This window comes from Hydractinia symbiolongicarpus, chromosome 4 (genome assembly GCF_029227915.1).
Source record: "Hydractinia symbiolongicarpus strain clone_291-10 chromosome 4, HSymV2.1, whole genome shotgun sequence".
NCBI lineage: Eukaryota > Metazoa > Cnidaria > Hydrozoa > Anthoathecata > Hydractiniidae > Hydractinia > Hydractinia symbiolongicarpus.
In genome coordinates this window covers 9946822-9957621 of record NC_079878.1, presented here as the reverse complement: position 1 = coordinate 9957621, position 10800 = coordinate 9946822, and the positions used below count along the sequence as shown (strand labels likewise).

General features: G+C 33.5%; 1 protein-coding gene across 2 annotated transcripts; it reads right to left on the bottom strand.

Moving 5' to 3' along the window:
* Nucleotides 1–781: 781 nt before the first annotated feature.
* On the bottom strand, nucleotides 782–10044 carry LOC130641167 (high-affinity choline transporter 1-like). Of its 2 annotated transcripts, XM_057447854.1 has the most exons (9): nucleotides 9917–10034; nucleotides 8914–9131; nucleotides 7149–7256; nucleotides 6574–6878; nucleotides 5815–5940; nucleotides 5580–5733; nucleotides 4192–4421; nucleotides 3120–3369; nucleotides 782–1490 (listed from the first exon to the last, which is right to left on the bottom strand). In XM_057447854.1, exons 2-9 carry the CDS (start codon nucleotides 9098–9100, stop codon nucleotides 1129–1131), a joined length of 1722 nt encoding a protein of 573 aa, XP_057303837.1. In that variant the 5' UTR covers nucleotides 9101–9131; nucleotides 9917–10034; the 3' UTR covers nucleotides 782–1128. The 2 variants fall into 2 exon arrangements, with proteins under 2 accessions (XP_057303837.1, XP_057303836.1); XM_057447853.1 differs by having other exon boundaries at nucleotides 8914–10044.
* Between the last annotated feature and the right edge of the window lie 756 nt (nucleotides 10045–10800).

The following is a 10800-nucleotide window of genomic DNA, read 5'->3' as shown; positions in this document are numbered from 1 at the left end:
TTCTATAATAGTGGTTAGACACACTTTAGATTAAATGAATGCTAAACATAAAAAAACGTTTGATGTTACACAAAATCTGAAGTGAACTCAAACTGTTTCGTCTACAGTGTTTCGTTTTTAGGATTGTTCACACATGTTTTATCAATTCGGGAAAAGTGACACTGACTTATGACAGTCTAAAAATTTCGTGTGAGATTACCATGCAAACACTTCACCTCGGATTAAAATGTGGTTTTTGAATACACGCTATTTCTTTTATAAGAATATGCTTTATAAGAATACCAGGTTGAGATTTCGGGTTAAAAACAATAGGTGAATGTTTTAGAACAATAGAGATAAAAGAATAATGGCCAGCCGGTTAGAATTTTGGTATTCTTATTAGCGCGGACACTTAAAATTTAGCACACGAAAGATTCAGCCCATTACGACTACGGGCTTTTCCCGGAATTTAACTCACCCGGAGTGAGATATTGCGAAAAAGTCGCACATTACACTGTGGTGTGGAATTTCACTACGCTTGCACGTTACTTCAGTCTCGTGTAAACGGTCTCTTAGTTCCGTCATAGAGATATTATTAAAGAGAAATAATAATATCTCTATGGTCGCGTACATGATATTGAATTAAGTCTTTGTTTACATCGTAATATTAGTTAGTTAACCAAAACTGCCGCAGATGAAAAGCAATCGATAAAGGGAAGAGCAATCGATGCATTCTCCTCCTCAGAGCTCTTTAAAATGTCCATGCTGAGACAGAACAAAGACGTCAAGAAGAGTGCTAAGTTATCATATAATTACACACACGCGTCACATATAAAATGTGATATTTTCATGTATTTACATGAATTTTATTAATAATATACCTAGTTGTAAACAAAATATATAACGGCAAATAAGTCTTGTCTTTTTACTAAAAGCTAAACTGTGCTGTAAATTTTTTGTACTGTTTAAAGACTTTATTTTTCGAACATATACATATCAAATCCAAAGCTTTGTAGCTTAATTTAGTTTGGGTTGTAACTTTGGTAAATCAATACGTAATGTCCATTTTTAATTTATGTTTCCGCTGCAAAACCGTATCCAACAGCATACTAACATTTGACAAGAACAAAAAAGAGCGTCAGATTGTTTTTAATAATTTTCGTCGTTGTTTTGGCTTAGCGGAATATCAGCGTCAACTTCAACGGCGTTGTTCGGTTTTTCCGTCATTAAATTCGTCTCTTCAAGTCTGCCGTTTTTATCGTATACGTCTTTTACGTTAATGCCGTGAGTATCAAGCATATCATGAAACTGAAACGGTTTTATGCCGTTCTTAAACGCAGAGATCTTGTCGTACTTTCTTGGTATAATTTCCTTTTGAAATAGGATATGAATAACTATGGAGGAGCACCACAATACGGTTATGGTCATAATCATGGAGAATGTACGAAACGGGAAAAGCTGTTTATTTTTAGCTTCGTCGTAGAAAGGATACTTGATAAGTGGGTCCATTCCTAAAAAAATACAATTATTAGTCATATATTTATTTCGTCATATAATTATTTTTCCGTTGCGTCCTGATTCCGTATAACGATTTCGTCTTCATAAGGCATAGGAAGTTGGATTCGCTGGCTTAAAGACAGGTAAAATATGAAATTTAAAGATGAGAAATGCTGTACACATGTAAATTTAATTAGACCAAATTCGTTGTTATATTGTTTTACAAAGTTATTTCTTTAGCATCTCACGAGCTCACAAAAATTTTAAGAAACTGTTTTTAATGCTATCAAACTTAGCTAAAAACAAAATAAATACCCATCCTTTTAACTGGATTAGCCTGTTTATATCACAAAATTCGGTTGAGATCTAGTCAAGAAGACCTAATACGCTTATCATTATTGAATTTCCGCGCCCGAAGGCATAGGAAATTCTTTAAAACCGTCGTTTTTTTCTTTCGGAGCATCTTTTGAGAAAAAATCGACCCTGGGATTTCACATTGCTCCGTCACAGATGTAAACTTCGTACCCATGCTCCTTAACTACTGGGAAGTCTCGCATTGACGTTTCAGGCTAAAGTTGGTATTTGTTTTCGACAAAATTTGGCACAGTTAACAAAAAAGTATGCTGAACATAATGGTGACATCAAAATTTTGATTTTTGTCACCTAAATGCCATTTTAGGTCAAAATTGGTCCAAAAATTAAAACTATTTTATTTTCAACAAAATTTGGCACAGTTAACAAATAAAGTATGCTGAAAATGATGGTGACATCAAAATTTTGGTCTTTTGCCACCTTAAATGTCATTTTAGGCCAAAATTGGTCCAAAAATTAAAACTACTTCATTTTCAACAAAATTTGGCACAGTTAACAAAAAAGTATGCTGAACATAATGGTGACATCAAAATTTTGATTTTTGTCACCTAAATGCCATTTTAGGCCAAAATTGGTCCAAAAATTAAAACTATTTTATTTTTAACAAAATTTGGCAAAGTTAAGAAAACAAGTATGCTGAACATAATGGTGACATCAAAATTTTGATTTTTGTCACTTAAATGCCATTTTAGGCCAAAATTTATCCAAAAATTAAAACTGCTTTATTTTCGACAAAAATTGACACAGTTAATAAAAAAAGTATGCTGAAAATGATGGTCACATCAAAATTTTGATTTTTTGTCAACTAATGCCGTTTAAGACCATAAACGTTTCAATCGCAAGACTTTCAACCATGAATGATAGGCTGTATTTTTTGTTAGCAATTTCTTTTAAAATGTGAGTTTAATGACACGTTTGGTTTTGTTTGCGTTTGTTGTAAGATATAATGTCACTGGTGTGCTTTATCTTCAGAGGTTCATGCACCAAACCCCTTCGAATGTTTGGCACAATAACACAACGAATTAGGTTTTCATTCAATATTTTAGTAGCGCGCGGAAATTCTTGGAGCCCCCAGGGCTTCTTGTTAACATATAATAACGTATAGTGGTGAAATCCCTTTTTAGATCAAACCGCTCGTCTCCATAATAAAAGTTAATAACTTAAAAAAAAAACTTTTTTAATGTTGTGATAAATCACTTTTTCAAAAATATAAAAATCATTGGATCTATAAATATTGCTTATTTGAAATGGTAGCTAAAAATAGAATTTACCCAACATTTTCTCTCCACCGCAGAGACGCAAACCCATACCAATGACAAATGAGATAACAGCTCCATATCCGTTTGCGTAGCGGAAGTATAAAACACAGACCAATTGAGGGAACAATATGACGTAGATAAGATCGGAGCATAAAATCGATAAACCATAAATGGATTTTACAGTCAGGCCAATTGTTGTGGCTAGTGCTCCAACCAATAGAATGGATATACGTATTACCCAAACCAATTCTTTGTCACTAGCCTATAGAAGTAAATAAATGTAAATGCAAAGACATGATAACTAGTTACTAGAAAAAACCGGTACTTATCGATTCAAATAAGGCCGTCGAAAAGTTAAGCCAAAAATGTTCGGGCCGTCAAAAATGTATATCACATCATAACACACGTCATTTCACAAAAAACCTGGTCAGTGGTCTATAACTTCGGAGTATTTTTTGCTATTTCTTGAAATGACCAAACAGCGTCACCTGGTCAGTCCTCTGCAGCCAACCAGTAGGGTGAAAGAGTGTTACTTTGGCAGGGGTGTAAGCTGGGTAATTAATGGCGGAAATGCAGTAGCCAAACTTTCCTCAATGTCTGCATTTAGAAACAATCCTCTCCATGACCCGGAAAAGTCCGAACAAGCAGCAAATTAGGGCTCGCTAACGTCAGCAAAGTTAACCATTTAAGACTGTGGATGTAACCAAAAAACCCTAAGTTCGTTGTGAACATAGACACATGAACTTAGACAAGTTCGGAATGCGTGTTACTTACATAGAAACATTGCTTTTGGTGACAAACTTTGAAATTCTATCCCTCTTAACACTAATTTATATTCGAGGTTTTTTGAAAGTTTGGAGATTTGATAAGAAAATTAAGTACCTTTGCCTAATTAGGAACGCAGTTAAAAGTCTTGGACAAAATTACATTAAAACGTTTCAAAACTACTTTGAGGTCTTTTTATGTTTTTCGTTAGAATTAAAAATTGTCCGTCATCAATTTTTTTCTGTAAGGTTTCTCACAACAATGGTATTAGCTGGTTTGTTTAAAAACAGGTGATTTACTAAGAAAGACAGAAACTTACTTGCTGTCGGAATATTGATTTATATATATTATGAGCAAACATTGAACTAGCTGATAAAACGCTTGAATCTACACTTGACATGACGGCGGCAGAGACAGCACCTAGTCCGATAAATGAAACGGCTGACGGCGTCAGGTATTGTAAAACTAACGGCATAGTAAGCTGGTATTGGAATTTAAGGGTTTCATTCTTCGAGTGCGAATCCTTGTAGTAATCTGTCATGGTCCAATCTAACACAATAAAATAGAGTTACTCAATATTTAGGCAAACTCGTTACCAGACCTACTTGCCATCTTAAAAAATTAATACAATTTTTACCTTTAAAGTGTGAGGTACCAAAATAAAGTGAGAATAATTACTTAAATAGGTTCTAAGTTACTTAATTGTTTTCGAGACATGGGAGAGCGTTTTATTAAGTACGCTTTTTTATCTAAGAAGATATAAAAAAACCGGAACAGATATATTTCTTTTCCCTATAACCAAATTCACGACAGAAAAAGAAAACACTTCATTATACACATGTTTCTTAAGAAACAAGAACATTCGTCAGAAAGCACTGAAAAAAAGACCAATCATCTTAACTTCCTTAATCTACGCACTCATTCTCCAACCTCGTTTCCAGGGCATTTTTGATGAATTTCACTGTGAAGGAGAATTCTCCTTTCCCTGTCCACGACTTCGTACATAACGACATGGTGAAATAAACACACAAGGCTTTTTCAAAATATTTCACTATACATTGGTTCAAAAACGAAATGATTAGACAGGAGTTTTTCTAAGCCAGGAAATCCAGTGTGATTTTCTTACCATAGAGGAATCAGAACAGTTATAAATTTTAATATTTTCAGAGGAAGCTTAGTTACTGGGACTAACAAGAATAAAAATATTGTGCTAAAAACTTCCTTGTGTGATAAAACAAATATGGGAGAATAGTATACGAATGAGCTTCGCAGTTACATTTATATATGGACAGCTACATTAATCCAGTCCTTTTTTACGGACATAATGTAAAAAAACCTAGAATGTCCTAGGGATGAGGTCGTTTTACCATGTCTAAAAATAATTACTAAAATTTCACACGATTTTCGTTTTCTGAAATTGTTTGTTCTTTCGTGAATGTGGAAGAACTTTCACCCTTTTATCTTTTAAAAATAAATTTCTTGACACTCTCATATTTATAACTGTCTTTTTCTGGAAGAACCAAAAACATTGCACAAAAAAGAATTTTGTGAAGAACCCTTACTTGCGTTCTCTCTGCCATATCTACGTTTGCAGTATTCTGGTCCTCTTAATATCTCAAATTTAAATATTTGCCTTGCTTTGCGTGCTCCGGTCCCCGCCTTGTAAGGTTTCTGGATCCCGCTAACGCTAAAAAACATAAAACTCACCTGTGGAGTATCCAATTGCTCCTATTAAAATGGAGGGTATGGCCATGATTAAACAGCCTACTGCAGCTGCGAAGGAGAGATATTGTGCTCGTACATGCGTCTTACTGGACAGTACTCGCTGAAAGTAGACTTGCCATGGAATGCCTCCAAAAATCTATGATACAGGAAAGCAAATAAAAAATCAGGAAACGTCATTTGAATTTAAAGCTAAATACAGCTAAGATAACACCTTTACCAATAAAAAAGCATAATCCATCCACTGTCCACATTCAGACCAATTCCAGTTTCCTTCCCACTGATGACGAGTGACACTGATACTCTGCACTGCTTTATTGCTTATTGCAAAGGGGATAGTAAGCCACTAAAACAAAATAATACGCTGTCTTTATCACTTTAATTTCAGTACAAATTCTCTACAGTGGACGCCATCAAAAAGTATCCGCTATAGAGAGGTGTCCATTACATAGAATTTCTTTCCAGTTCGGTTTAAATTGCTTTAAAATCTGCTCTAGGATGTTATGGTATGATGAAATCGTAAGGCGTGTCAAGAGGCTGGCTGTGGGAGATAAAAAAAGCCTAAAGACAATATAAATCGTAGATTTCTTTCAAAAAAGTAAAACAGTCTCAAGACGTTACAAAAAAGTTTTTGGATTTCACTTTGTCTTAGCGCAGACAATTTAATATATTTTAAACTTCTAACATATTGTGTTAAATAAAACACAGACAAATCTCTCACAACAATTATTTGATCCATTATTTGGCGTGATAGGTCTATATTTAGAGGTCATGTAAAATTGGACCTTATAATACGACGTCCGACTTTAGAGAGGTGTCCTCTATAAACTCTACACGTAATAGATGGTTTGTTATGTTCGCTCCCGAGAAAACGTTTGTATAACGCTTGCATGACTCTGAGCTCTGCCCTGTTACATTGAAACACTGTACTCCCTAGACGACTAGAATTTTTCTAACGCTCTTGTAAAAGAGTACTTACCATTCCAATAAACATACAGATCAACTGAGCGACATCTGTATATGCCACAGACCACAAGCCACCAAAGAATGTGTAAAAAAGTGCAATGCAAGCTGATACAATGACAGACACATTTAGTTCTAGATCTAACACCACGCTTATGGTGGCGCCCAAGCTGTTTAAGGTTGCTGCAGACCATAAAAGTTCTCCAAGAAAAGCAGGTATGTACATTATACCCCCAATACGAAGTCCATAACGTTCTTGAAACGGATCGAGTAGCGTAACGTAACCTCGCTTACGCATGATTTTAGCGAACAGAAATCCACCTAAATACGATTTAAACTGATTATAAAACGTGCGAAATAGTAGGAGTGATGACTTGTGATATCTGTGATTACATTTGTTGTAGTTTTACAAACAGCCTCAACCTCCAGGTTCTTGTGGCCTCTGAGCCGTTATTACTAAGACTTCATCAACAAGGCAAAATGCCCTGGGAAAGAGGTTGGTAGTTTTATTTAAAAGTAGTGTAAAAGCAATTTACATTCTGCTAGTTTCTAAAATACAGCCTTAACAGAGAAGGAGGGTGACATGCATACCTAGCAACAAACTCAGGGAATACCCCCATGATGATTGCGCCCATATCAACCCATCTCGATTAACAGCTTCAGATGTTCCATTGATATAGCCACCACCAACCCAAGTTGCTGGAATGTATAAAAAACATCAAAATAAAAACAAAAAGCTGTCCCTTTATAAATTTAGAGATATATTGCAGAAAGAAGAGAGGCGCAAGGTCATTAGAATAAGAAAAATCACTGTGTGGCTGGTATAGAGGTTATGATGGTCTGAAATTTGCTTTAATATTTTTTTTGTTCATAACGGTCAACAGTTCTTTTCTATACGCCTATAATATTTGGAGATTAAAATTGGAGAGTTGGTTTATGCTTAAAATGTTTTTGCAGATGAATTAAGCATGAAGATGTTTGGGAAAAAACCGAAATTTAGAAGAGGTAAAATCAGAATGCAACTACTATTAAATTAAAAAAGGGATTACTTGAAAAGAGTTTAACAAAAATCAAGCAAGAGATTTAAAAAATTTGGCGGCAACCTTTCCTTAATCAATAGATTTTAATATATTCATATATAGTAAATGTATTTTAAAAAGCCTATCACTTGTTTTAATGAATTAAAGTTTTGATCAGAATTTCAAAAAATAGAAACTTCCTCGGACAAGAGACAAGAACAGCTGTTCGTACAACTTCCCTGGTGTGCAAAAAACATGTTTGCAAAATAATTCTTTTTTGATAGAGCAAGCATGAGACCTATATTTCAAAAAATAATGAAGTGTTTTTCTAGTCCAATATGACTTTCTATGAGTCAGAATTTGTGTAAGTAAAAAACAAACTTTAACTAATTTTTTACAAAGAAAGAATTTACATATATATGTATATAATATTTTATTTTTTCAATAAAATATTCTGATAAAAAAATGACCTGGTGCTGGTATAATGATGGAGATATAAAAGAAGTATGGTTTCTCCATAATGTAATTAATCTGAGTACAATAAACTCCAAAATTTGAAAGTAAAACGCACTAAATGAAATTACTGTTCCCATCAAAAAAAGGTTTGAAAATTATTCAAAAAGGTCACAGCCTAAGAGAACGTCAATTACAAAATTACTACGATTTTTAATCGGAGTCACTTATGTCGTGTCAACCTCAACTTATGCTAAAATATTAGGGAAAACAACAAAATAATCTCTATGAAAACAAAAATTATGAATTTTTATGATAAAAGGTAGTGTCTTTGTTAGTCTTTACAAAGCTTTTTTCAGGGTTTTCGATGCAACTTATTCCAATAAAGATGGTTCTTACAAAAAATATATATTAAAAAATTACCACGCATGAGCGAAGAAATAAATTTATTTCATGTTTTTTAAGTTACCACAACTTGCAATATGCGATAGTCGACTTTGGCTTTGTTCCGTAAAGTATTTATGCTAAAAAAGGCGTCTTAGTAAAACCATCATTCACGTCAATATCTTGTAAGAGTAAGTTCCCACCCTCCCTCACGAAAGTATGTTGTAGGAACTGGGGTTTTGCGCCATTATTACATTTCGCGCCATTATAAAAAAAATTGTTTATTCGCTAATCGTAGCTACCATTTTGACTCACAAACAGACAAACATGCGTGCAGCTTATAATAAAAATTTTAGACATTATCTTCTGATGATATTGTTTTTTTTGTAAGTTAGCTTACTGTACTGTTGCTATACCATTCAACTAACAAAAAATTAATGATAAAAAAAGTTTAAATGATTGAAAAATGTTATATTTGTATAAAAGATAAAAATACTGACCAGTCATTGTAAACGCTCCTACAAACATGCCGATACTTCTTCCGGCTAATATTACTTCCTTCGTTTCATCTTCTAAATCGTCGGGTTGTTTTTTTCTATTTCTTGCACGTGCTGCCCATATACCAATCACTAAAATTACTATGTAGAAGATGACAATTCCCAGGACTCCAAGTACATTGACAGCCATTATGAAACAGCAACTTTCAGTTTGCGATTACCTAAGAAAGCAGTTGGAAATGTTTATGATATTTTTTTACACGGATTTTAATTGGTTTGCATCTGTTCGTTCAGTTTTTATGACCTTTAAATGATAAAATATATGTGAAAATTTCCATTAAAAATGTTATATTCTCTTTGTATTTATATAAGTATTTGTATACATATGTATTTGATTTTTAGATTATAAATATTAAATATTAGTTCATTATATTCAACGGTCTGAAAAATCTGTAAGACTTTCTTGTCTTTGTTTCTTTTTCCAAACCCGAAATGGTTTGACAAAATCAGACACAAAAATATATATATATACATATCTGCACATCATAAACATATATTACTATGACGTAATAGTTATAAATCCGTGTTGAACTACCCCTCCTCAATGAAATTAAATTCAAAGGACAAAAGGAGGCAGAGTTAGTAAGTGTGAAACATGTAAATGAATAAATTTAGGCGTGGTCAAACAACCTTTTTTAAAGTTTAGTTTTGTTGTAACACTTAGTTGAGAATTTTGTATCACGCAGCAGAATGATGTAAAAAATAAAAGATAAAAATAATAATTATTTTATCTTCGAATATCGTCACTAATATAACTTCCAAAATCATTTAATAAAATGTTATTTTTACAAAGGACAAAGAAATGCAAAATCATTTTCGCGAGCTATTTTTGCTTAAACTCCATAAGCGAAAATATAAAAAAAGTGATTTAGCTGGATATTTTCTTCTCACTGGACTTCTTGAGAAAACATGATCACAAAAAATATCAAAAATACTATCTATTTACCTGGTTTCTCTCCAGTCAAAGTGATGCGATGTAACAAGCGATGCAAAACTGAAAGACACAGAACAATATCAGCGGTCACTCAGCAGAAGAAAAAAAAAACGGTTTCAAGGACTAAAAATATAGCCCGCCTCAGATTGCGGACTGAATTTTAGAAAAACTTTTCGTTAAAAATAACAATGAAAGTATGAAAGCTTTTTCAAATACTATGTAATGAAATGTTTTCTTGATAGAAAGCATATGGTGTTTCTCTCCTCAAAAAACAAGTACGGCTATAAATAATGAAAACGGCTTTTCAGTTGAAACGTAGAAAAAATTCAAGTCAATTAAATGTTTTTTAAATCACTTTCAAAACAGTGACATCTGAAAAATATAATATTGCAAGCGATATAATATTCACTGCAGGGAGCCACAACAAAAATGATGTCATCTAAGTTCTCTCACTTTATTATTTATATATTTTAAGGAAAGTCGTACAAAAAGCATGTATATAATATAAGTTTTCGGATCTGACATCGTGACATTTTTGTTCTCAGTTTTTCTTCTTTTCCACTATTTACTTATTGTCATCGTTGCAGCTTGAACCATCGGCATATTTCTCAAAAATATCCCTTTCTGTAGTATTTTCGAATAAAAGAAATTGGTGTCATTTTCACGACAATTATTTTCTAATTCGCTTTGCTCAACCGAAAATAAACTCAATTATTTTTAAACTCCATGCGGGACAGTAATAACCCGGTATTTAGTAGCGCGGTCGTCTAGGTAGTGTAGTCGTGTTACAACCTCGTTCCCAGCGCCCGTTGTCTCTTTTCTATAACCAGTACGACGAGACGAACATGTTCGTATCGCCGTCTGATGTCAAAAAAGATTCAAGATGCCCTGGGGAC

Excerpts from the sequence above, each read along its gene's own strand:
- LOC130641167 (XM_057447853.1), bottom strand. The coding sequence starts at position 9,100 with ATGGCTGTCAATGTACTTGGAGTCCTGGGAATTGTCATCTTCTACATA. Across the intron at positions 5,941-6,573 it reads TCTGTATGTTTATTGGAATG|TGGCTTACTATCCCCTTTGC; the intron begins GTAAGTACTCTT and ends ATTTTGTTTTAG. Across the intron at positions 1,491-3,119 it reads CGGTGGAGAGAAAATGTTGG|GAATGGACCCACTTATCAAG; the intron begins GTAAATTCTATT and ends GTATTTTTTTAG.